Source organism: Aythya marila (assembly GCF_965140915.1).
Source record: "Aythya marila genome assembly, chromosome: 3".
Taxonomy (NCBI): domain Eukaryota; kingdom Metazoa; phylum Chordata; class Aves; order Anseriformes; family Anatidae; genus Aythya; species Aythya marila.
In genome coordinates, this window is record NC_139044.1 from 28356774 (window position 1) to 28383154 (window position 26381).

The 26381-nt window shown below is 39.6% G+C and overlaps 1 protein-coding gene across 5 annotated transcripts in view; it reads left to right on the forward strand.

Annotated features, from left to right (window-relative positions):
• SDCCAG8 (SHH signaling and ciliogenesis regulator SDCCAG8) overlaps positions 1 to 26381 on the forward strand; it is a 114853-nt gene that overhangs the window by 80562 nt on the left and 7910 nt on the right. For 3 of the 5 annotated variants that reach the window (XM_082755544.1, XM_082755546.1, XM_082755547.1), the window contains 3 exons: positions 21991 to 22117; positions 22791 to 22814; positions 23985 to 24067. In XM_082755544.1, coding sequence (XP_082611670.1) covers positions 21991 to 22117; positions 22791 to 22814; positions 23985 to 24035 — 202 coding nt within the window. In that variant the 3' untranslated portion in view covers positions 24036 to 24067. Of the gene's footprint in view, positions 1 to 21990; positions 22119 to 22790; positions 22815 to 23984; positions 24068 to 26381 lie in introns of those variants that run through there. The other 2 variants (XM_082755545.1, XM_082755548.1) reach the window with 2 other exon arrangements.

Genomic DNA, 26381 nt, shown 5'->3' on the forward strand with positions numbered 1-26381 from the left:
GAAAAAACATTTTGGGGAATTGAATACTACAAAAGTACTATTTTCAGTGTTTTGTGTTGGGATAGAGAAGGGGGAAAGGGATGTTAAATTGTTAGCTCCTTCATATGCTACAGGATTATTTTCAAGCTATATTGAAAGCAACAAAGGCTTTTGTCATGCTACTAAGAAAGGTACTGCTACATGAAAAGCTTGCACAGTGTTTTTCTTGCAAATGTGTGTGAAATCAGTACTCTGTGGCAAGAACCAAGACTGCATTGCTGCTCGTGTTTACAGCAGTGTTGGACTTTCTTTATAACACTGCATGAATAAGGATGTTTTCATCTGGGAGAGTGAATGTCAGTATTTAGTTCTCCCGTAACTAATCCAGGAGCTGGTAAAACAGCTGCTGACAGAACTAGTGCCCCTACATTTCAGCCTAAAGGAAAAAAAGCTCCAGCATTTCTAAAGGAAGCCCAGTTCTTCAAGGACTCCACTGTAGAGTATGCCCAGTAACCTCTGTGTGCATCACATTCAGAATCACCTTAAATTAAAGATTGCAGAAGCCGTACTATAAAGACTTCCATTGCACGAAAGCTTACGCTAAATGCCGTTAACTCTGTGTGATTTTGTTTTGTATATGTTTATATTGCTGGTGCGTTTAGGAGAGCTGTCCAAGTCCACTAGCTGAATGGGAATGTAGCCAACTTTTACCTCATCAACCTGTTGGAGAAAGTTGTTGCAGGAAGATGAAGCTTAAGAAACAAAAGGAGGTTATGGAGAGTTATGCAGGGGGAATGGCATCTCCCCCTCCGCATCCCCTCAAAGAACAGTTGTATGGACTTGCTTCAATAACTATTAGGTTACCCAAACATTGTAGTAAACATCTGGGTACTAAGACCATCTTGGAACAATTTTTTTTTGTTTTAAATATATTAGGCTGCTCTTGAAAGTCCTGCTTGGATCTGAGCTTTTCTTCCAAAAATAGCATTAGGGCTTTGTCATCCAGTTTTGTATACAACTTGCAGTAAAAGGAGAGTGTTTAACATCTGAGAGAAAATGTGCATGCACCAGCTTAATGACTCAATGAGCTTAATAAGCCTTTTCCTCTCCAAAAGGAAAGATTGACTTTTGTGCAGCGTTAGGGATTGAAAATTGTTAGTCGCTGTTAGAATCATTTAGGTAGCCTCTGGAAGTTCATGAGGGAGGCCTGCACTTTTTTTCATGACAAATTTGACAGATCCACTGCATGTTTTTCCAAACAAAAAACTCAGTTTTACAAAGGGTTTTACCTTCTTATGGTGTGTATGCAAATGAGAGTTAGCTATGGAGGACTGGACAAGATCAAGAACAAAACAAGTTATAGTGGCTGTAGTCTTTTCCCATGCACAAAGTATTAAGAAAGCTGTAAGTCTTATGATTTTTATATTTAGTATACCTTCTTTTTGCATAATACCTTACCATAAGTACATGTATTTGTTGACGGTATGATCAAAAATCCAAGATTTTCTGAACTCCAGGTGATCCCTTGCCTACAGTGTCAGGTATGCTTACACTGTTGAGACTGTTTGTGGTGATCTTAATCTAATATGGAGACTTCTGGCTTTGTAGTAAGGTCAAATATAGCACTTCAGTTGCTCAATATGTTGTTGTCTGGCCATCATCTTTTGCTGAAGTCCAGGATATTTTTTTTCCTGCCTATGTGTTTTTAGATTATAAATAAGGCCCTGTATTCCACCCTTTACTTCTATAAGGACAAAAGTAAAAAGGAGGAAGGGGTCAGAGGGTGTCACGTACAAAATAAAATGATAATAATAATCCATCAATTAAAATGAAAGAAGAAAAACATTTCTTACAGTATTGTTTTCTGTTCTTTTCCCCTATACCTTTTCTTGTTTTTCTTGATTTAAGGTAATTTTAGGTACTTCATGTCTATACATGGAAGGAGTATATCCTGGTAAAAAATGTGCTGAATATTTCTTGATCTTCTGAAAAAAAAATCTGAATTCTAAATCTTCTGAAAAATTCTGAAAATTTTTGGAATGTACACAGCAAAAAAATTCCTCTTGCTTAAAATTTTTTATGCAACTTATTTGTTTGCTTGGTTGCCTTGTCATCAAAACCAATAATCAAAGTCAAAAGCAATAAAATCTTTACAGAATATTACTACTTTTCACTCTTAGCTGTCTGCTCTCAATTTCAACTGTATCTATTCTGGCAAGTTTTAGGCTGGTAAATTAATGCTTAGAAGTTCTGATTATATAGGATTTACAAAATCCACTATTTGAAAGTAATTTTTTAATGGCAACATGACATTAACTGAACAATGCATTTGACTGTATGGTACATAAATGTTTTTCTACGTTTTGCCTAGGCTCTTCCAAACAGAGAAACTGTTGCAACTATTTTAAGTGTTCGCAGGTCATCTGTAAAATAAAACTAAAATCCCTTGCTTATAACAGTAGTGAAGGTTTTGGATATGCACTGTTGAGAGAAAGAAAAGCTTACCTTATATTGTATTAAAATGCTTTCCTCTTACTTGCTCTCTGAACTCAGAACCCCCCGGTCCATTTGAGCCCCATCTAACTTACAGAAGCGACACCAAGTTTTCAATGACAGGGGATATTTATGCAAAATCAGAGGAAAAAATAATTTTGGTAAAAAGCAGAACGGATTAGAGTCCTGACAGCTAAATTCACTATCAAAGCTCCCAGTTCCACTTCAGATAAAGCAGTATTGTAAAAGAAATGAATGAGCCTTCCCATGCTGTTTTCAATAACCAGTCAAACATGGGCTGCTGGAAACAAGTGAATTTGTTTAGTCCCTTAAATGCAACAAAGTGTTACAACAGAATTGAAAATGTGGGTTACCTGAGATGTTAGTGTTATTTGTGTGAAAATATGTTTAAAAAATCTATCCTACTAAAATCTATTCTCTCCTATTAAGTTAATTTCTATTCATATTTTCAAATAGTACATTTGGGGATTCTTTCCTTTGTAGTCTTTATGGGAAAGATTTTTTTCGTAATACTTCAGTGATTTTCTGCATCAGATTGGAGGGTACTGTTACAGTCAGTAATGTTTACATCAACAAATGTAAATTCAAATTAAATCTATTATTTAAATAGCATAATGGAAACACATGGTGCTTTGTAGTCATGTAATTAAAGAAGATCTGTGCCTCCAGGAGTTTATGATCTAAAGATCAAAAACAGTTCCACATGCAACAGACCTCTCCTAAATATTGGTGTACAATTTGGGGATTTTGTCTTGCATCTATTTCAGCATAAATTTTACTCCTGTACAGAGATTTCCCAGGCCAGTGCTGTACAGTTTGAGATGTAATGCATAAGTACTATACTTGGCTGTTTGTGCACGAGCAGTAAACTCTTAGAACAAAAAAAAAAAAAAACCTGGTGACTTAATGTCAAGATTTATACCTCACTTATTTAACAGTAACGCTATGAGTTAAACTTTGTGGATGACATTGGTTTAGTTAGGAAAAACCCTCAAATCTCCATCTGCTATATTTCCAAGAAAAAGGAGTCTGACTAGCCATGCTATTTTTTTTCTTCCCCTTCCGATTGAGAAAGTGATTTTGTGCAAAACTGCATTTGAGTTAAATTATTCACTCATCCTGGGGCAATAGTCTGTATTCACTTTCCAGCTGAGCCAACTAAAAATATGGGTAACAGACCAGCCTAGTACTCCGCTGTTGTCTTATATAATGTGGTGGTTTGGAAATGATGATGAAGACAACTGGGATATTTCATGGGTGAAACAGTAGCATCATAAACTAAAAGCTTTGCTTGCTATATGTAATGTTTTCTCCCTCCCTCATTTCTGTGCCCTCGTTTCAGAGATGTTGCTTTTATTAGAAAGAGAGGGGAAAAAAAAAAAACAAAACAAAACAAAACAAAAAAAAAAAAAAACACCTTTTTATTCTTTGTAGAAGTTTTTGCCTGAATTGCTGCCTGAGTTCCCTCCAAAGTCCCGGACTCCCTGAAATGAAAACTTGGAAAAGTTAAGCCCTCAACTGGGTATGGCAGTGTACTTTGTCTAGAGTACTTTAAGTCTTCCTTTTCCCCTCACTCTATGCTACAAAAGAGATGGTTGTAAACACGTAGGTTGTTGTTGTCAAGTGCAGTGGCTCTGGATTTCTTCCAGTTAGCATCTTAATTAGAACACTGAATTAAAAAGAGAATTTTTAATTTCTTTTGGGTGTGGGGAGCTAAATGGAGACCTGTCGGTGAACCCGATGACTCATGGCTGTAAACTATTAAACTCCTTTGTCTCTGGGATGACTTAGCTGTAAAATAATTGGACAGCTCTAAGAAGCAATTTTTGGCTTCAACCTTCTTGCCTGAGCATTTTCCTTAAGTTAAGGTGAGGAGGTTTTTTTGTTTGGTTTGTGGTTCTTGTTGTTGTTCTTTGTTTGTTTGCAATAATGTACTAGAACTGTGAGATTACAATGTTAGAAAAGAAATTTGGTGTTTGGGATTGCTGAGCACTGAATTTTTTTAATCACAAGTCCTTTATATGAGTCTAATACTAATTATCTGAGATCCAAATACACAGGTCCCTGGCACAGTGCTACACTAGCTGTTGTTTCGGGCCTCCTTTTGTACATTACAAAATCCAATATGTCAGTGAAAGATAAAAGCAACAAGGAGGAAGAAGTGTAAAACAAATCTTTGTTGCTAAGTTAGCCCTCATGTGGCAGAGGTTCATGTGAAGCCACATACCATGCGACCTAAAGGGTAATTTTGCTCAGAAAGCTGCAGCTCACTTAAAAAAAAAAAAAAATGCAAATAAGCTTACCTTAATTTAGGGAGAACACTCAGGCAAGGAGTTTGAAGGTTGCTCCTATCAATAAGGGTAGCTTATTAATTGCAGGTGCTTTGGGTAGAAAAATAAGGAAAGATAATAAGATTTCCTAAGAAGGTGTAGCATTGGTTGTCTTACAGCAAAGCAAAATAAAACAAAAAAAGAACAGAACAGCAAAACAACCAACCTACAGAGGTCCTGTGAAATTAGGCAATAATTTTGACATCAGGCAGCTAAATAACAGACTCAGATGCAGAAAACTGTCCCAGTTTCCAACATTCCTTTCAGATGACATTAGAAAACAAGGTAGACTTAGCATGAGAAATAGTGTCTTTATATGAAGAGATTGCTCTTGTTAGGCCCATATGTGAACCATATATCCAGATTCTCTCTACATCCGCTCACATGTCTCGCTGTCAGCATCTGAAGAGAGATCCCCAAATGTTCAAATGTACCTTTCAGATCAGAGTTTAATTTTAGAAGACTTTCTTGGCTTATTAATTTTTATAACAGTGCTGTGATGGAGGAGACACCACAATGCAAGTAAAATTTCAGAACTCAAAGTGCTATAGAAAGATGCTGCAATAACTGACTGTGCAATAATAGGTCTTAATATATGAATATAGTAAAATACGTCTATATATAAGACATGTCATTATTGAATAAGTAATCATTCACTGTGGTGGTACTGTTCATGTGTACTTTTTATGTCACAAATTGCAACGTGAAGGATGAACATTTCCATGATCTATGTGTGTAAAATAAAGGGAGGTAAAGTTTACAAGTCCATGTAAGTGTGGTTCCAGAATTGAGACTTGCAGAAATTTGGAACTTCAGTACTGTAGAACTGAAAACGAAAAACGTTCATAGGTATTTTTGCAATTTCTTTATTTGCTCTTATTTAATTTTGTATACATTCTTTTCAATTTAATGACAAGGTTTTGAACATAAAAGCAAAACCCAAATTCGTCAGGCTTCTTAAAAAAAAAAAATTAAAAGGCAGAAGAAAAATAAAGTAAGAAAAAGAAAAATCTTTATTATTTGGATTGTTCAGTAAGCACCTAGAAAATGCTGAAGAGTCACCCTCTTTATTAAAATAAGGCTGGTAATACCAAAGAGATAGAAAAGTAAAACCAATTGCATTGGAATAATTTGATTACCCTGAAGCTTGCAGAAATGTTAGTTGAAATCTTTCAGGTACCATATTGTATACCTAATTTCTTTGTGAGGTATGTTTTCTTGTTATATCTTTAAAATTAAATACATGAAGTCACCATCCAAAACTAGAAATGATACTAAAATAGGAACTGTGAAACAAAAAATGCTGGTTTGAAGTGCTGCCATTTTGTAATGTGGTTCTGTGCTTTTCTGCTTTGTTAATGACCATGTTAAGGACATTCATGTGGTTAGGAGGGAAGAAATTAATTCCCTTCATAATATCCCCACTTCCTCTTGTAAAACCTTTTCAAATTAAAAGGGCTTTGCTTTGCATTCCCCATTTCTCCTTGTCTCAAGAGGGAAAGAACATTGAGTTATTTCTACACATTACTGCAGTGCCCAATAAAACTGGGTAGATGATTTACTTTTTGTTTGTTTGTTGTTGATATCAGGCATTTTAGGTATACCTAAAGTAAGAAAACCACAAGCATTACAACAATTTCTGTAATCATGATTATTACATTGTTGTTTTTACAGAATCACAAAATTTCTAGGTTGGAAGAGACCTCAAGATCATCGAGTCCAACCTCTGACCTAACGCTAGCAGTACCTCATTTTGTTTTTGTAGCTATGTCCAAGATATGGCAGTAAATTAATCAGAACTAGTCCTTATCTTAAATGGTACAAACTGCAAGTGAACTCATGGGCACTTTTGGCCTGACATCATACAAGGTGAGCATCTTATGAGGCACTGTAATTGCACTTTCCAGTCAAGGGAGAAGCCTGTTCCCAAACAAGAAGATACAGCAGGTGTACAAGGTTCACTTTCCTTCTCATGCCTAAAAAAAGCCCCGTATGTTTTGCCTCTCACCACAAAGATAATGAGCAATGCTCACAGTAAGTGTCAATTCTGAAACGCTTAATCCAATGCATGTTTCACATAATCCAAAGGACCTCTGTTGGCCAGCCCCCGTTTCTGAAATTCCGTTTCTGCTGTCTGCATGGGCTTTCACTGAAGGGAGGATGTACTGAAACTTGCTGCCGAGGGACGAGCAGGGCGTGGGAGGCTGCGTGACAGCACTCGAAGCACGCTGCCTGCTGGAGCTGCTGTCGCAGCTGATGTTCAGACATGCCCCGTGTAGTTATAGCTTCTGGCTGATCAGTCCAGGAGACATCCTGAGCTGGTAGAGGCTATTGCTGTAATATCCAAAGCAACCGAATAGGTAAAATAGGCATTTTTGACATCTTACTATTCAGATTACTGAGAATCTTTCAGGAAAATGCAGGGGAAAATCTGTCTCCACTCCTTCATCAATGAAAATAAAGGAAGTTATGTGCTGTCAGATGGTTGTGAAAAGTTCTCTCTCACATCTCCCAGAGTCCTCTGAGAAGGCTGGGGCAGGCGGCTGTGCCTGGCTGTTAACACCTGAAATGAAAATCAGTTAATGATCAGGAATGTGTGCAAAGCAAACGAGCTTTGAAAGACGTTCATCTAAGAGGCCTGAGGGACTTTTTGTTTGTTTCAGTTTTTGTTGGTTTTGGGGGTGTGTGTGTGTGTGTGTGTATGGGTTTTTTGTTCTGTATTCTTACATTTAAGTAGTTCCACAATTTATAAATTTTGATGAGTATGCATGTAACTAAAATCTTACTCAGTAGTTATTTATGAACATCTCCTGATACAGTTCTTTATTTATTATAGCTGGTAAATCAAGCCCTATCAAATTTAAACTGAGCTAAATTGCTACATCATTGAATACATTGCCACGTTTTACATTTTGAAATTCAAGTGTGTTTTGAACTTCTGTCATCTTTTTCATAAGGAAAAGAGAGAAAAAATGAATTGTTTGAGGAGAAAGTGGCCCTTTTGTTTGTTTTTAGTTAAAACTGTCCATGGCAATTTTGATTAAATTTAAACTAGCCTTGAGACAGAGAAGAAAAAAAGAAAACACATGAAATAAACAGCTTAGAAATTGAGCATTGTGTCCTCAGAAATGCTGTTCTGAACCAAAGCCTCAGCATTGGTCTGCCCTTTCTGTGAGGGTAGGACCTGGCCTCCCCATCTTCCTCTTAAGAACTCCAACTGCTAAATAGCTGAAGTTAAAAACAATTTGTACCCTCCATAGCCAAACACAAGCATTCCCATGTTGTAAGGAAAGCTAGCTTTGTGAAGGCAATGAAACGCTCTGTGCTTCTTAAAACGGAGAGTTGATGTGGGGAGGTTATTGGGAGCAAATCCATGCAGAGTTTCTATCCTTGAAAAGCACTGGAACGTACACATGTGCTTCGTGTTCCTCATGCTACGTACTGCTGCTCTCTGTACAGATCGTCATATGAACAATGCATGTGAGCAGCATTTGAGGTAGAGCTGTTATCTTTTATCTCTTTGATGTCTTATTTTACTGATGCATGAAAAGTTGAATGAGGAAATAGTGTTTCTGAACAAAAGGTGCTGCAAATCCTCAGCAGACAAAATTGCAAAGTGCCGTCTGTCCTTACACATTTCTATCTCTGCCTGTCCTTCATTAACTGAGATCATTATTCATCACAGTGGTTGCTGAGAGTTTTATAGGAGCATTTATTTATAATTTTTATGTTATAGGTATCTATTTTTTTAAATTTCAGGCTCCAAAGTGCATATTTTCTTTTCTGTTATAGTCAATTATGTCATAAATGGTCAAATGATAACTCATCACAAACAAAATTATTTTTGCAGCCTGTCTTCCTAGCGTCTGGATTCTAAAGAGACAACCTGGATGCCTGCATGCCAGTGCAACCAGGATTTCAACAGTGTCAATAATCTTTGCTCATCATACCAAAAAAATCAGTGTGTCAGTGTATTCCTGCAGAGTCATTAGCATACAGACTCACTCTGCTTGCTTAACAAAGCATGGTTCGGTATATTATAGTTTCCTAGTCTGCTTGTCTAATTCACCTCTGACAAAAGCAGAGAGAAAATTCAATCCCTTACTTCAGTGGCACGGTAATGCAGGAAATAAATCTTAGGGCATAAGGTCTGAAATGGCAGTCATTTAAATAATTCAAATGTAGCAATCATCCTGCCCATGTGCCTTTCATTTCTTTGTTTTCTTTCTCTGTATTCCTCAAATCACGGAGAGACAAATGTTCTTCTGCAGCAATCTATATTTTTAAATATCTAGAGCTAAATAATTCCTGTCCTCTTTAAATGCAGTTTAACTGGTTACATGTTAAATAATTATTTGCTCTCTCTTTTGTGGTGTGGAGGGGGGAGTTGGAGGGGAGAAGTAACATACAAGCAGATGTGCTGCTAGATCTACAGGCTTCTGCCAACCATATGGCATCTTAAAGAAAGATGGTTGGAGCGTCTGGATTAGCAAAGAGTCGGGATGGAAAGCCATGTGTCGTGTTGGTACAGGCAGTTGTTTTAGCTCTCTGTAAAAGGCTTCAGGAGATTGTGTAATGGAACAAATGGTACTGCAAGCCTAGTAACAGCCTTACCGCTGCTGGAGAGGCAATTGGCCCCCAGGCGGGTACTGCTTCATCCTTGCTTGTTGGTTTTTCGTGAAGGATTTTTATATCGTTATTCTCTGCTCTTCTTTGAACACACGGGAAACTCGGAGATCTAATTCTGAACTTTATCCTTGAAAGAGAACTATTGTGTGTTTAGGTTTTTTTCACACCCTCGTATTTTATAATGAAAACACACAGCTTCCCTCTGTTTGAAATGAGAGGCTCCTGCCCTTCTGCAAATTTCCTGCATCCTTCGTGAACACTTTGAGACACTGATTCATTGCATTTGTAGCCGATGCCCAGATTTTTTGGGGAAACTGCTCTCTCTGGGATTTACTTAGTTAAAAACAAGATTGGGGCTATTGAGCTGGTGGCTGTAATGTACCAGCTTGGCATTGGTATTCTGTTCGACAAGTTGCTCTTTATGCAAACAAGGGGCCTGCTCCTATTAAAGGCAAAATTCCTTTTGTTTTTGTAACACAGGATTGGGCTCTCGGTGGGCCATTGTGTGCTTTACGGGAGTCTCTGTAGTTCACGCTGCAGCTCACGGGAGTTATTCAGGATCAGGATGAAAGCTTTTGTGTCTAGATCTGTAACAGAAATAGGTTTTAGTCATTTCTCTGCTGTCACAAAATAGAATTCTATGCTGCTCTGTATGTCAATGAAATCTTGCCTCGTAGTACACCTGTTAAGTGCAGTTTTATCTCCCCAATCCTCTTTGTTTCAGAGGAAATTTTAAAACCTGATGTTGCAGTAAAGGAGTTCAATTAAATTAGGATTATTTTATTTGAAGAGACTTTAAGTGCATTATGATCCCGTATCACAATTTTTATGTAACAAGGTAACATGAGAGACACCTAAATATTCACTCATAGGTAAATACCTGCTGAGCAGGTAACATTATGGCTTCAGAGATATTAGAAACAAACCATTAACTACAGAAGCATCTTCCCTACTGGGAATGTTTGCAGAAAAATGTATTATCTTAAACTGAGACAAATGCTACTCTAATGTAGCCTAAATTCACAATCATTTAGAAGCAAAACTATGATTACTGCTCTTTTTTTCTCTTTAATTCTTTCCTTACTCTCCAGAAGGGTCCTTATCTGGAGCTTAGGAAACAGCAGCCTTCAGCTTAATCTGCAGTTTAGTTACAGTAGAGCAGCGCCTGCTTTTTGCTGAGCTGCATTTTTGCCCCCCTGCTCAAGCCCACATATGTTGCTCAACATTGATCAAAAGTGGCCTCCCTGGGGAGAGAGGCTAGGGTTCGTTTTGTCGGCCTGTTCATTACCTCGCCGCGGCTGAGCCAGGTGTGAGGTGGACAGTTGTTGGCCAGGAGCTGTGCCAAGACCACCAGCATCTATCTGGAAGGCTCTGGGCAGCCTTCACGGTGGCTGCTTAGGAGGAGCGGGGCCGGGCCGGTGACAGCCCGCAGGGACCTCTGGTGCTCTGGTCCTCTGCTGAACTGTCACCATCTTTCCAAAATCCAGGCTGGTTTTTGTGCTGTGAGCATGTGAGGTCACCATCATAGTGGTGGACACATTACTGGAAGTGTACATTTCATCCGGAAATGTTCATTTCTCTGTGGAAGTTGCCCAATAATTATGAATTATGAATAATAGTATATTTATGCTGCAGCTACGCTATCAGAGGTTACCAAGTCTAGAAGCTACATTATTGATTATTAGTAGGTGGAGTCTCTGGCTTCTCAGTTTGCATTTGTCTTCTGTATCCCAGCTTAGAAGAACAAAAACCATGGTTGTCTTTTTTAATATACAGGCACAGCTTTGTTTTCTTAATTTACTACTCGTGATTTCAGGCACTTAATTTTAATCATCCAATCACTTATGTAAGTGAGAATGATCATTTCCCAAAAGTATAACAAGATTTCTGAGCTTTCTGATTAAACATTTGTTTCATGGAGCTTTTCCTGTTACTTACCATTGGAAGAATAGGATATAAAGAAATAATGTGAGAAAAGTAAACTCATCCACCAAAACTAAGGTCTTCTGATATAGTCTAAAGGAGAAAGTAGTCTACCTGTAGTCACATTGAAGAAGTGTCAAGAAAATTAGTAACGCTTAATGTAACTTGTAGTAAAGAGAAGGCTAGTAGTTTTGTTGGACTTTTTGACAATAATTAAAATATTGTGGAGACAAACAGAAGAATATGTGTATGCGCAGTCCTGGACAGAATGATTTTTTCTGCAGGAAGATGCCAGTAGCCTTAGCGTGGTGGGATGCCTGTGCAGGGTCCAATGACAGCTGACTGATAGGCCAAGCAGTGATATGGGAGAGCCAGGCTGGAGCCACGTTTGTGCTTGTTGTGCATGGTACTCCTGACAGCCCAGTGCTGCTATCACAGAGACCCAAGAATGGTTATTCTCATCCACAAGCAAAGATTCTCTCACCAGAAAGGCATAATTGACCCTTCCCGCTGGCTGTGATCTGGGTGTGTTGATACTCGTCTCCAGACTGCTTGGTTGCAGTAATATTCCTTATTGTGGAAGGGTTAATGGCTTTCTGAAGATAACTGTAATGATATTCGCCTCTAAAGCAGGAACAAAATTCCTTTTTTTTTGTAGCAGTGATAGAGTTCAGCCTTTAGACTTGGTGCACCATTCAGAGCACAAATGGACTAATATATATACATCATGAAATAGCCACTCTTACAGAGATTCTCTTACAGAGAGTCACTTTTAAGATGTATTTTCTCTGAAATGCTTCCCTGTTTTCCTTCAGTGCTTCTAAGCAACTGCTGTTTTCACATACTTCACATGCAAATTCACTGTGCTTTTAATATAGTTTAAAACAAACATCAAGTGGACTCTGTATTCATGAGAGCTGAGCCCCATGAAGGTCAGCTGACAGTACTGCTCAGATCCTCCAGCTTTTTTTTGTTGTTGTTTTCTGATCTCTGCTTTCTCAGGATGAAACTCTGTTCCTCTGAGCTGCTTCCAATACAAAAGCTGTGTTTGTAACCCTCTCTGTCTCCCCTACCTTTGGTCTTCCATGTTATCTTCCTCACTTGGTGTTTGTTTGACACTGTGACTCTCCCTTCACTCTCTACAGAAGAGCTTTATGGCACACCAAGGGAGCCAGGGAGATCGACGCTGATACAGAGTGCTGTGCTGTGTGGAGAAACAGAGGCTGAAACCTCCTCAGGTCCCTTGGATAAATTCATGTGTGCCTGAGCACAGCTCTTCTCTGCATCTCATGCACACCCTAGGCTCTTCTGCTCAGCTGATCTCTTGGTGTGACCTGTTTCCCAGTATCTTCTCCATATCTTCACTCAGTATGTTCCCCTCTACACTGAGTTTTGTTTCCTAGGTGGAATAGGTTTGGAAAATAGACATGTGATAGAGCTATATATGAGGGGAGGAAATAAGCCAGGCAAGGGACAAGTTCACAAATGGAAGCAATCTGGTCTGTGTGGAGAGAGCAAGGGCCTTGTATGGGAAACATGCATCTGAATATGCTGCACAGAGAAATTATCTCTGTCACATTAAAGTCATATTCATCCTCTTGTATGTCACAAGCATAAAACTTTCTTCTCTACAAATCTACATCTATCATTACAGTGAAAGTAATTTTTAAAACCACAATAACCCTGTGTGAACCCTGGAAGTAAGCAAATGTGTATAGTCCGCCAGAGCTTGTGGGCAATATCTTGCATTTGAAGTGATGCTGGAAAGAGGGGTGTATTGGCACCCCTGGAGTGGAAAATAAGAGTGATGGTGTTTAAGCAAAGGAACTAATGAATGATGCCTGCACAGATATTTAATGGTGTTTGATTTTTTTTTTTTATAACAATCAAACTATACAGTATAGCAGTATTGTTTTTTTTATAGTGGAGGTATTTTTGAAGTGCTATGATATATAAGTATTAAATTGGGCAGACTCCCCTGCAGATAACTGGATCAGAAGGACCATACCTGGCACCCCTGAGCTCCCATTTGCAAGGTCATTACTGAGAGACATTTTACCTTTCAAACACAGGTACTAATAGCTATGAGCACAGAAGCTTTATGCTCTTTGTAATACAGTGCCTGCAGTCCATGCTGATAGCAGCTAGAGTTTGGGCTCAGCAAGGACAGCAGGACTGAACCCAAAGCTGTTCTGCTAGCCTATAATTGCAACTGTCAGAAACAACTGAAGCAGTTGTAGCTCAGCTGCGCTATCCTTTCTAGCAGTAGTATTTTTTTAATTAAGACAATGTTTGAAAAAGTAAATTAACAGAAGCTGATGCTTTTATCAGTGTTTTTGCTTCAAATGCCTGATGTCAGCTTGGGCCACATGTACATTCTGCACATGCCATCGGATAGAAAAAGTAAAGACTTTTTTCAGTTCTCCGTTGCCTGCCCAAACACCACATGTACTGTCTGTTACATGTCGCTTCTGATGAGGTTCATGCTGGGAATTTCCTTTTAAAGGCAAAGTGTTTCTGAAGGAAGGAGTTCAGATTGGGCAGATTGCATTAAAAAAATTATCAATCTCTGACTCAGATATAGTGTTTGTTTTGTGTGGACACCTGGACACTAACTAGCAATCTGTAAAGGGTCAAGTTTGTCTGGTTATAAAAGAAATAAGAGAAATTGGTAAGCTGTGGGGAAAATGGAGCACACATTTACAAAAAGTGAAATAACCACAGAAGGAGTTGGGACTAGTAAGACAAGTACATAAAAAAAAAATACTTCAGTAATGTAGACATGTACCTTGTAGAATGATCCTTATAAACATTTTAGGGGGTCACATTTGAAACCTTGGTAAGATAGGCATCTCTTAACATATCAAGACAGTTTCTTCACTGGGAACTTGTGTAAGATCTGATCAGCAAGCCCTGCCTCCCTTTTCTCCTAAGGTATTCTAAACTAACAGGCAGTCTGAACAGTTTGAAAAAATTTTATTAAGCATTTTTCAGCAATAAGCAAAAAATATTAACAAGAACTGTTCTTCTCCAGAACAAAGTTGATCCAGAGTTCATATTGACTATATTATTGACTGTAACATAGACTATAATATTACTATAATATTGACTTTAATATAGACTATATTATTTTGTATTATTCTGAAGGAGGAAAAAACTTCTTTAGCTGAGAGACTCAGACAGAAATAGATGTTATTGAAGGTTTCACCCGTATCTTTTACGGCTTCCTGTCCATTCTCTCAAAGTGTTTCCTTCCTGTCAAAACCCAGGAGGGCTAAAAGTGACCATCATATCAGCTAAGCCCAGCTGCTACACCCCCTACTAAAGAGCAGGCTGATAATGCTCTTGCTTCAGCACTTCAGACATGAGCCCAAGAATAGATCCAGACTCAGGTTTCCTAAATGATTGTTTAACCTGATGGGCCAGCTGTGGAAGTGAAGATGTATTCTCATAGTCAGTGATGAAATCACAAACAAAGCAGAAGCTACTGTTCCTATGTGAACTTTTAATTAAACTCTATTTGCAGTTGTTACTATGGCTTGTTATCTTCTTGGAGAAGATGTAGTGTAGACAATTCTTGAAAAGTGTGTGGAAAAATTAAGAGTTTCTTTAGTAAAAGGAAATTCAGAGGTTACCCAAAACACATGTAGGAGGGGAAGAAGAAGAAAAAAAGCTTAATTAATAACCACTTGGGTCACAGGTTCCATGGTGAAATGTGGACATTTTCTTTTTAAGTGTCTTATTCCAAGAAATATTAGCCTCTAGTTACCATCTGTTAACGTGAGCTGGTTGTCTCTAGTGTAGGGAACTGCTTACCTTGCTAAAATAGAAGTGGTATTGATTGTATTCCTATCTGGCTAAACAAATGACAGTCATTTCATGTTTCAGAGAGGTGGGAAATGCCACAGAAACATCTTTTAATGTGCCCTAAACCATCTTTCCATGTTAGAAGTCAGGAATTCCAGTGAGACAGAACTAAAACAGTGTTAATCAAGGTATTTGTTTTGTTTTGTTCTTCTCTTTAGATTTCTTTCATTAACTTGAGAAAGCTGCATCATAGCGTTCTGCTTTTGAAGCTAGAAGGGAGTATGGAATTCAGTTAAAGGATAGATAGTACAGATGTTTCTTTTTAACTTTAGGGAGCATACAGGGAATTCTCAGAGATGCTGATCTCACCAGGTCTTGATCTGTGCCTCAACATCTTAAGTAAATACCAATTTAGGAAAACATCTAAACCTTGGCTTATAATCCTCTATTTATCTGTATTTCAAAATGTATAGAATCCTATTTAGTTACCTCAAAATGTAGTGCATAAATTTGTGAATGTTGCAATCCACAAAGAACTAACTTTTACTACTGATTTAAGTGCCCTAGCTCTCCATGGAGCTGGTTGAAGACATGAAGAGATGGTGGATGTAAATTTTACTGTCTTTACAAGAGGGGCACAACATCATTTCTGCTAAAAAAAAAAAAAAAATAGCAGAGCTGAGCTGGGAAGCAGAGGGGAAGTGTGCTGCTGTCCCTGCAAGAGGGAATGGGGAGTGAGAGCAGGAGAGCAGCTGGGACTGCTGAAACAAGCCGTTCCTCTCTCACTGTGAGCACCAGCCATACACCCAAACTCTTCACGTGGCAGTAAGTCTGGCTTTCCAAAACTCTCATGTAGGCAGAGAAAGCCTGATCTTTGATTTATGTGTAGCAGTTTTTTACTGTAGGCAGTGCCTGCTTTATCTGTGTCAAGAGCAAGCTGTGATCACCAGTTTGTATTTAAGGTTGTGTGGTGCTTCTTGTTTTAAGACACTGTTAAGTTCTTTGTGATTTCATTGGGCTTGCCAAAACTTGTGCTTTAGGCTGAAACTGTTCAGCAAGCTCATGGTGAGCCTTGGGAAGAGGTGAGAGGCCGAGCAGGGGAGCTGCAGCGGAGGTGGAAGCTAGGGTGGGAAGAAGCTGCACAGAGAGCCTTTGCTCTAGCATTTCCTAATGCTGAGTATCTGAATATACACATTCAACATCCTTTAACGTGTTGTTCTACAACTATCTGTGAAGTATCACAACTTAAACACTTCCCTACCATTTTAGTATGATAGCTGATTTGCAGGATGACCTGAAAAAAAAACCCTAATAGTGGGTAGAAGTTAGCTGAAGGAAAATCTACTGGATTTTGTTGTCTTTTCTGACTGCCTTGTTCCCTCTTATTATAACCACCTTATTTTTAATCCTGCATGTGGTTTCAAAGTTCACAGTGCGCTAGAAACACCTGAGGTACACAAATGGACAACCACCAATCTGATGTTGATCATTTTGGGGCAGATCGTCCTTCAGTAGCATCTCTGCAGCCTCACAGGTCTGTGGCCTTGTTCCTGAACTTCCCCCTTGCCACCAGAAGCAGTGTCTGATCACTGCATCCACCTCCAGGCCCACAGGTGCTGGGAGAGCGCCATGAGGAATGTAGCCTGTTGCTCTGCCCTTCTCCTGCAAAGGGACGTGTCATTTCAAGCCTCTTGGCTGCGCCATGCCACCTTTTCATGACTTGGGCCTTCTGCAGCCTCAGGACCCTTCTCACCAGCGGGCGAGCAGCAGGGGCCGTGCCCAGTGTTGCTGTGGCTGCCTGGGTGGGGAGGCCCTGGGCCCGGGCCTGGTGGGCCACCCTCCATTTCCTTGGCAACCGGCAGATGGGGGGCTTTGGCGGGGGTCAGCGGGGGGCGGCTGCACCGCTCAATAACAGCCCTTTCAGCTCTGACAGCTCTGCGCGGGCTGGCCAGCGGTAGTTATCAGATTACTTGTATTAAAACCTAATTAAGATGTGTGCCAGTAAATGCAGCGTGGTTATTGGATTTGGTGATTTAGCGGCTGTAGGTTGCTGCAATCCAATCACGCCGTTTCAGCAAATTCAGCTCTGCAGAGTAGAGGGAAAGCGTTTTACGTTAGTACCCTGACTGTACTGAAAGAGTAAATAACCTTTTAATGCCTCTGCTTTGTCAAGGACTGATCCCCGCTGCTGGATGGATGGACGCTACCCACAGATCCTTGCATATTAATTTATTTCAAATCAACTTTAAAACCCCGAGGAGGGCCGACAGGTTGTATTGGCTTTTGTTGTACCAGCTTTTCCCTTCAGCACTCGTGGCTGCCTGCGGATTAATGGACCTGTGACTTCCCCAGGGCAGGGGCTCGCTGCGCACTCACTGCTGGAGCCTGCCGGGTGCCCCTGCTTCAGCGATGGGTCTTTATAGAAAAGAAAGAAGCTTTTATTTTTGTCTGTAGGACACAAAGTGCTAGTTCAGCTTTGTGCTGCTGACCGCTGTGGAAGTTAATTCTGCTGGGTGTAATTCACCTTGGTACCAAAGGTCTGCTCTGTGCTCCATGTTTCACACAGATTCTGTAGTGTCTTGCAAGGGATGTCTATTCCTACCTGTCCAAATGTAGCAAAACATATCTCTCCCTTTCCATTTTGTTTCAGGACAACTAGGTACTAGCCTAATCTTGGATCCAAATTTAATTTCTGTGCTGAGTGAAAGATGTGCTCTACTGCAGGTTTTAGCATGAGCTGCACAAAATGAACAAGGTAGTTTGGAGCCCTGATAACATAAAGCTGCATTCAAATACTGAGCATCAGAATGAAATGCTCATCATGAAGTGCTCATTGCAGCTTGCGATGCCTCAGTTTTGTTTTTCTATGGATGCACTTGCCTCACAAAGCTGTCTCTTACCTGCTGCCATATCAAAACAGGAATTCTGGTTTAGACCAGTTAAGTTTGCATGGAAAATTATTTTAACAGTACTAATACTATTAAATATGAGCTACCCCTTGGTGTAAGGTTATCCTGCAAGTAGTACAAATATAAAACACTTGGAGTTACATGTCTGAAACTTGTGCTTTGAAGTAACATGTCAGAGGGTGGAGTCAGGCCCTACCCTTCAGCACTCCCAGGCCACGGAGCAGCAGTCGCTGCCATCCCAACTGGAGAGCACTTGCCACTTTGGTGGAAAATGAACTCATTTGGAACGGAGGGGAAGTATGTGGTGGTCACGCAGATGCTCAGGACGCAGCGCACGTTTGCCTGGTCGGTGGTGTTGCCAAAGTGAACATGGTGACTGTGCAACCTCACTCACTCGTATTAGCAAAATGTGCAGAAGGTTCTGTCACCCAGTTGTAAAAATGATGGCAGGCATCGATGTGCAGTTGTAACATATGGGAAGTACAGTGAATGTGGGTGGAGCTGTTCATTTCTCATCTTGAATCATTTACGAGATCAGCAGGCAGGCCAGATACAATGCATATGGGAATGTGTGGCTGTGCTGCACATGTCACACGTAATAGCAGACACTGTGAGAGGGCCCAGAGCCTGTCCTCGGGAGCTAAATGCACCGGAGCAGGCTGGTAGTCCCAGCGTGCAGACCAAGGGCCAGCTTGGCAGCAGTTTTGGGAGAGCAGACTGGTAGACAGAATTTGGGAATTCACAGACTGAGATGTGTGCTGACTAGATGTACTCCCTCATTATCTGTTGTGACCCAGAACTGTAGAAAGGAACATTATTAACCCTGTACTCGAGCACTGGAGCTGGATACAGAAGATACAAGTTGTGGTCTGCTAGTAAAGCCTAGTTCAGTGGCTGTGTTGTTTTCCATCTTTGTTCAAGGGCACAGTCTAATATAACATGGTGGGTGATAAAGTTACAAAACAGAAAAGTGTAGTTGAGTAGTATTGCCATAATTAAAGAGTTCTTAATTTGGATGAACTATTGTAAATAAACTTTAACAGGATCTGATAGGATCCTGTCGATAGTCTTACAATAGAAAGCAGTAAGGCTCATATCCAGCGATGTTTTGAAATTTGCATGTGCTGCCTGTGAGTATCTAGTAGAAAGTGTTGTTTTGATGTAGAATTTACATGAGCTGGAACTTACTTCAGTTTGCATGCCAGAACTGGAGGAAGTTCCTTGCACTGAAGTGGTGGCTCTTCAGCTGGAGCCTTCTTCTTGCAGGAGGAGACGCCTGGTAGGGCCCTTCCTCATGGGCTTCTTCATTGGTTGTTGCTCTTGCATCCAGAATGGGCCCTCTAAGCAATGGGCAGCACAACCGTGTTGCTACTTGAGGGGCTTACACACTTAACCATGTCTTTAGCTGCTAGGAGTGCCAATTTTGTGTAAGATGGTGTCTCAAAGATCCTTAAAACAAACTGAAGCACTGGTATAATGGAAAGATTACTAATTAAATATAGAAGTCAGCAGAAATTTAAAGGCTTGAATCCAGACAACAGTTGGTGGTTGTTGAGTGGGGCTTTCATGCTGTCTGAGATGACCTTGTGTGAAGAGAGGATTTCATAGTCTCAAGGCTTCACCTATGGAGGGAGGCACTGGAGTTTTTTCCTTGTCTGTCTGAAGACAGCACGTTCTAGTTACATCTCCCTACCAGTACTGTTATAATGTAGTGAGTATGGTATAAATAAAAGACTGGAAGATGACTTTATTACAAATAAAGGAGTCCAGTAAGCTCACAAATCATCAAACTAAAGGAAATCAATGGCAAAATAGTAAGCAGAACTCAGCTCTCCAGTCTGAAACTCTGCTACATTGCCTCCAGCAAACAGTACCACTGTCTGTGCACTCAGTGGGAGCAATCTGATGCTCTTGGAGGAGCTAGTGTCCTTAAAAACAGAACACAAAAAGTACACGTGCATTTTTTTGGTTTGTGAGGGAATTTTGTTTCTTTTTTTTTGTTGTTGGTGGTGGTGGTTTTTGTTTGTTTTGTTGAATTCCACACCTCTGAAGTCACCCTTTGTAAAGAAATCAAGCATAAACAGCTCATGTATCAACATGTTATAGTTTAGAACATACAGGGACTGTGAAATTAGACACACAGCATGTAAGTGTGTATTTAGTAGAATATTCTATGCTATCAAAGTGATCTTTTTGTTTACTTCATTGGATGTTTACAACCAGCTGTCACTGTTTGCAGCTAGCTGCAGTTACTTTTGTTCTGATCCCCAGGAGATGGTCCTGCAGCTCCTCAAATCCCTTTTTGCAGCTATCCATTAGCAGAGTAACAGGACAGGATGAAATATGTCCATTCACAGTGTTTGCTGCATTATTGTTGCAGTTCAACTTCAAAGGAGGTGTCTGATAGAGATAGACCACTAAATACCGTTTTTCACATAAATTTTGGCAAATTTGTTTCAGCTAAGTTTTACTAGATTTTTATCAAGAATTTCAGGGGTGTTTACTAATGCAGTTATTTGAACGATCCTGATTAAGAATGTGAATATTCAGAGTGATTAGCTTAGCTGAGTTATGACAGCTGTACAACTCAAAACTACCACATGGAGTTGAAAGTAGAAGGATTCAGAAAATCACATGCCTTATTGTGAGCATATAACTAATTCTATTAAAAACACAGACTGTATGAGAGATATGAGCCTAAGCACCTTGTTCAGTTGAAGCTGTTTTTCGAAATGGTGAGCAAGAAATGGTTTACAAAACAAGTGCAGAATTTAAATCCAGAACTTACCATAGCAAAACCCAGGTTGGTTCATGCTCCCTAAATACATAGTGTTTAGACATACAGACTTTTCTCTAGAGCACCGATATTTAAAGAACAGAAGCTTCTAAGATATCTGCAGGGACTTGTAGTTAAAGATGTTTCCACTTAAAGAATGAATGAAATGCGCTTAATGCGAAAACACAATTTTCAGCTTATTTCTGTTTACTTTCCTTGTTACAGATCTAAGCAAACTTTTTAAGATTTTTTTCATGGCAGGATTCAGAGGGCTATCCAGTCACTGGGGACATTCCAGGTTTTGAGATTAAAGTAAAGGTGCAGTTGCCCTTTCTACAAGGATGTTGTTACACTTGTTTCTCAAGTGTAAGCAAAGCCTTTGTGTACCCCTGCTGACACCCACTGGCTTGTTCTCCCTGTTTTGCAGCCCATGATGAGAAGTCTTTGGAGTGGTGGGCTCTTAAATCCTTCCAGAGGAATCTCTGTTAGAGATTAACGCTGACATGCTTAATTACCACTAAGCTCACTTTAAATAATGTTGTGCTCTGTAATAAGTTTTGGGCATTGACCAGGGTGTAAAGAGCAGTGGAATGAAAACTAAACTTTCCGTCACTTCAGGTCCAGTTTGTCAGGGGGTTGGGATACTTGGATTTATAATCTGGGCTAATGTCATTGAAATAACCGCCTAAAATCAGGAAACTGGTTTCTGAAGGAGCTGTAGGGTGCATAGGTCTGCCAACAGGTTTATTGCCGTATCCCAAGAACAGCCCTGAACTCACAGCACCCTTTCTGTAGGAAAGAAGAGCAAGGCATGGCTTGCTCAGTTGCAGATGTCGGATGGAGTCCTATGGTCTTTACTGATGTCATTGAATGGCAAAACTGACTTGTCATGTCACGACAGGGCTTCTAAGTTAGAAGTGCAGACATTTAAAAGTGCTCATTTAAACTGTCAAGATCAAATATACTGAGTGCCCTTCTGTGGAGTAATAATATTTCAGTCTCAGCCCAACACCAGGCCGAGCTGTGTCATCTGGGAGCTTGCACCTGCCAGTGCAAAGATCAAAGCTTCTGCAGAGAACTCCAACTTCAGACACACTGCACTCTTTTTATCTATTTTTTCCAGGTTGCACCAGCTTGACAAGCACTGCCAGGCCACTGCCCAGCAGTTAGTGGAGCTACTCAACAAACAGAATCAGCTCTTCAAAGAGAAGCAGCTGCTAACAGAAGAGGTGCAGTTTCTGCGAATCCAGGTACTGTGCCAAAAGAAAAGAAAGTCTGAAGGGAATATTCTGCAGCTTTAGCGAAGAAATCCACCAGCAGTCTCTTCTCAGCTCTGGGGTTTTATTGTTGTTGTTCTAAGTAAGGCATTGCCTTATGAAAAAAAAAATCCATGCAACTGGAGATAGGCTGGTTGCTGGATCAGAGTCCCACTTAAACTAAATGAAGAGACAATAGAACAGCAGTACTTATTCTTGGTTACAGTTCCTAGCTTTCCTATTGCAAGATTTTGTGTTCCTTTTCCAGAGAAAAGAGAAATCTGTTCTTCCACAGCATTAACATTTAAATAGTAGCTTGATACTTGTAATTTCTTGGAGCATTTTGCTGACATTTGTCAGCTTAAGTCCCCCTACCACTGTGATTTTTTCCCCTTATTTTTAAATGTTATTTTCTTTCCTGCTGCTTCGTGACCACTCACCCAAATGTGAGGTGGAGAATGTGAAATCAATCCACCTGAGCACTACTCACTGCAGTGCACCTTTGGCAGGCCCAACTGTTGCTTCCAGTGGTCTCTAGGATGCTGCAGGTTTCCATGGGCTGTTGTTGCTTGGGTTTTTGACCACTGTTCTTCACCCATTGCTTTAGAACTAAGGGAGAGGACTGCATGGTTTGTTTCATTCTTTCCCTTTCATCCATTTGTTTCAGAAAAAAGAGGAAGAAAGAGAGATAGTAAGTATAGAATGAAGTTTTCAGTAAAACTATTAAATAATCAAACCCTTGTTTTGTGACTAATTGAATCGCCTAATTCAACCATATCATGATGTTTTCTAACTAATAACTGGAGTTCTGTTAAAAGGGTAACAAGTTCAGTGGAGAAAATGTTGTCCAGTAGTACACTTAGCAGTAAACAGAAAATAGATGTCTTACAACTTTCAAATATTTACATCATACTCTTTTTCATAGGCTTTTTAGCTGTAGGATTTAATAAATGTTTAACCTAGGCAAATAAGATCCATATTTTGTTACGCTTTTAATCATGTCAGTGTGTTTGGTTTTACAGGATTTACTGTCGGTAGACAAACCTGGTAACCCAAGATAGCGTCAGGTTATCAGCATGTAGTAATTACTGACAAATTTTAGGGCAACCATAGTGTTCTCTCTATAAGATGGTTGAAGAACATTTGCCATTCAGAAAAGAAAATGAAAGTTGCTACTCTAAGGGAAGCACTCTAGGTAATATGAAGAGACTTCCTACGTAGTCCACAGAGATTCTGTCATTGATAATGTGTTTTATCTGGAACTGAGCATGTTTTTATGAGGTTGGGCGAAAGTACTAAATTGTACAGATGAGGAAAAAAAAAATCATTCAGATACACAACCAAGACTTGACTAGCAAAATCTTCCTTTTTTCTGTTCATTATAAGTTAATTGTGTTCCAGAGGATACTTTTTAACATGTGAATATTCAGAAGAGAAGTATATATATATTTTTTTAATTATTACGAGTCCTAAAAATCTGTTTGTTGCTATTGAAAGCAACAGTGATTCTCTGGGAATTGGAATTCAGCCCAAAAAAGCTGTCTGGAATATCAGACGATTGTTTGAAGAAAACTAAAGGACATTTCACTGTAAACTGGAGATTTTAACTACAGAAAGATGTATGTAGCTATTATAGAAATATATGTTAAAAATATCAATTGCATAATCAGTATTGATCAGAGGTGAAAGTGACTTATGCCATGTTTTACTGTGTTATTCAACAGCTATCCTTTGCAGTTAGTTTTTGGGGAGAAACCACTCATACCTAATGCTTTAAAAATGATGTAAAATACACTGACTGAAATTTGGTGTTATATCTTGGAACACAAGCCACTAGTAACTCTGCAATTGCATATTTCAGGAAAAGAAATGGGATGCAGATCTCAAACAGGACACAGATGGAATCAAGTAAAAACCTGGATGGATAAAGAGAAATGAGCATAAGTAGGTATTTTTTCTATACACTATATATAGAGGAAAGGGAGGGAGAGGAAAGGAGGACTAAAACTATTTGCAGATGTGGGTTGAATCTGGCAAACACTTCAAGACAAAGGGAGAAGAAAGTGTTTGAAATGTTTTGGGGCTAGAAATTGTTGGGGGGGGAGGGTTGTGTGATGTTGTGTTTTTTTCTTTCTATACTGTTAAAAATGTAGGGCAAGCTCTCCAGAAAAGAAACAGGTTTACCTGACAGAATTTAAAAAAAATAAAATATAATTTAAGTTGGAGAGCAAGGAGGACATACAACTCTTGGCAAGGTGGGAACTTTTACAATTCAAATTTTACCTTAGATACCTTTTGGGCTAGATAATCACTGTGGGTTCTCGTTTGATTTGGAGTTGGTTAGCTTTGTCACTTGCAATAGTATTTTCCTTCTCAGAAAGCAAAATGCTATTTCTTTAGAAAGGCTTCAGCTTGTTCTATAATGAATCATAAAAACTCAGTGTCATGTTGTAAGAAACATTATATAAATAATTGCATTTGGAGTGATGCTGTTGGAATGACAGCACTGCTACAGTTTATAGCTGTTCCTATAGCATTGTAAGCATTACCTTTAAAAAAAAAAATGCAATTGAAGTCCCAGATTTTAAAAATTGTTTCATTATTTTAATCTAGCTGATTTACGGGGAAAACAAAAACAAACAAACAAAAAACTACTGCCAAACCTTTAGCCTTCATAGGATTTCCAGTGCTCATATTTGCCATATCTGGGGGAAAAAATGGAAAGAGAGAAAGAGGTCTTTAAATCCTGCTACATTTTGGTGTGTTGAGAATCTGTTTTTCATGGAAAACTCATGTGATAATGTAAGGAAAATTCTTGGTTTCATAATGAATGAAGAAAAAAAAAAAGCCATTTTAAAAGAAATACTTGATCCTGCTACATACTGAATTCCTTACAGGCACCATGAGTTAAAAAGCTTTTTGCATCCTTGTTGAAGGAGTAACCAAGGCAAGAACTATAGGATTCAAAAACACCTTTCTCATCCTTGGAAATGAATTACAGGCTTTTGAAATAATGATGTTAAATCTCATGGTACCGGAGGAAGCTCAGAACAATCACCTGCCCACAACCTTTGGGCTAGGCCATCTTCACTTGGAAAATATTTGTCCCACAGACAGAGGATAGCAGAAAGCTCCCATTACCCATACCACTAGCAGAGATTTACGTCACTGTCATTGTTTTTCCAGTTCATTTCCTTGTCAAACTTCTCTTGTGTATCTTCCATTCTAAAATGTAAAGTAGGCTCTAGGCATAGCCCCTGAGAAGCAGAGGAGTGAAATTCTGTCCTTCCCACTGAAGGTGGTAATGCGTACATGATGAAGATGCTCACACCAAAATTTTAATTTTCAGAGAGCTAAAAAGGATCAGTATGATAATTTGGCCTGACCTTACAGCATGTGCTGTAGATGAAGCCTTCGCATTAATATTTAATAGATGGCAGTAATATTTAATAATGATATACAGCTTAACACAGGCAGATCCACCAAAAGGTAGTCAAAAGTTTAATTACGGGATTTCTACTTCTGATTTTGAAAGCTTTTGAAGGATCCAGGTTTTGTGTTTCTACCTTTGAAAGTCTCTCTTACCCGGCAAGTTACTGCAAATCAGGAGAGCAAGAGATACGTAACTCCCATTCTATATAGTTACTAAATACAAACGTGTGTAATAGAGGAAAATAATATTTAAGTTGAGATGACTAGAAACCTCAGCACTGTCCACCCAGTGTGTTTATGTTTCTGAAGGCTGGAATGCTCTTCACTTGCGGGATCTGCCTTGGTGTCCCTCAGTTTCACAGAAAGAGCTGTTTGTCCCAGTTTTAATCCCCTTGCAGACTCTGGCCAGCTGAGCCTGCCAGCGTGCAGGCCAGCTGACAGGATTGGGACCTCTGGGATTACCCCCAGCCACATCTGCCATCCCACACCGCTGGTCTGTCCTCTCCCCTGGACATCTCCCTGTGCAAGTCTGCCCTTCCCCGTGCTCTCCAGATTGTCATGCTGCTGAAACTGGCTCGTCCCTCGTTTCAGATGTCCCGTTTTTCAGTGATCCCATTGCTCTGTGAACAAACCACTCCTTTCCCAAACAGAACATAAAATATACTCACCCTTAAGTATCTTCCCCTCGTCATGCCTCTTGTGCCTTAGTGGGAGGTACTGTCTGAATTACAGCCGGTCCTGGGCTGAGATTGTCTTTGTTCTCCTAGGTCTGCATGAATTTTCAGTGGGGCCCCAGCAACAAATGCAGTGTTTGATGGGCTCCCAA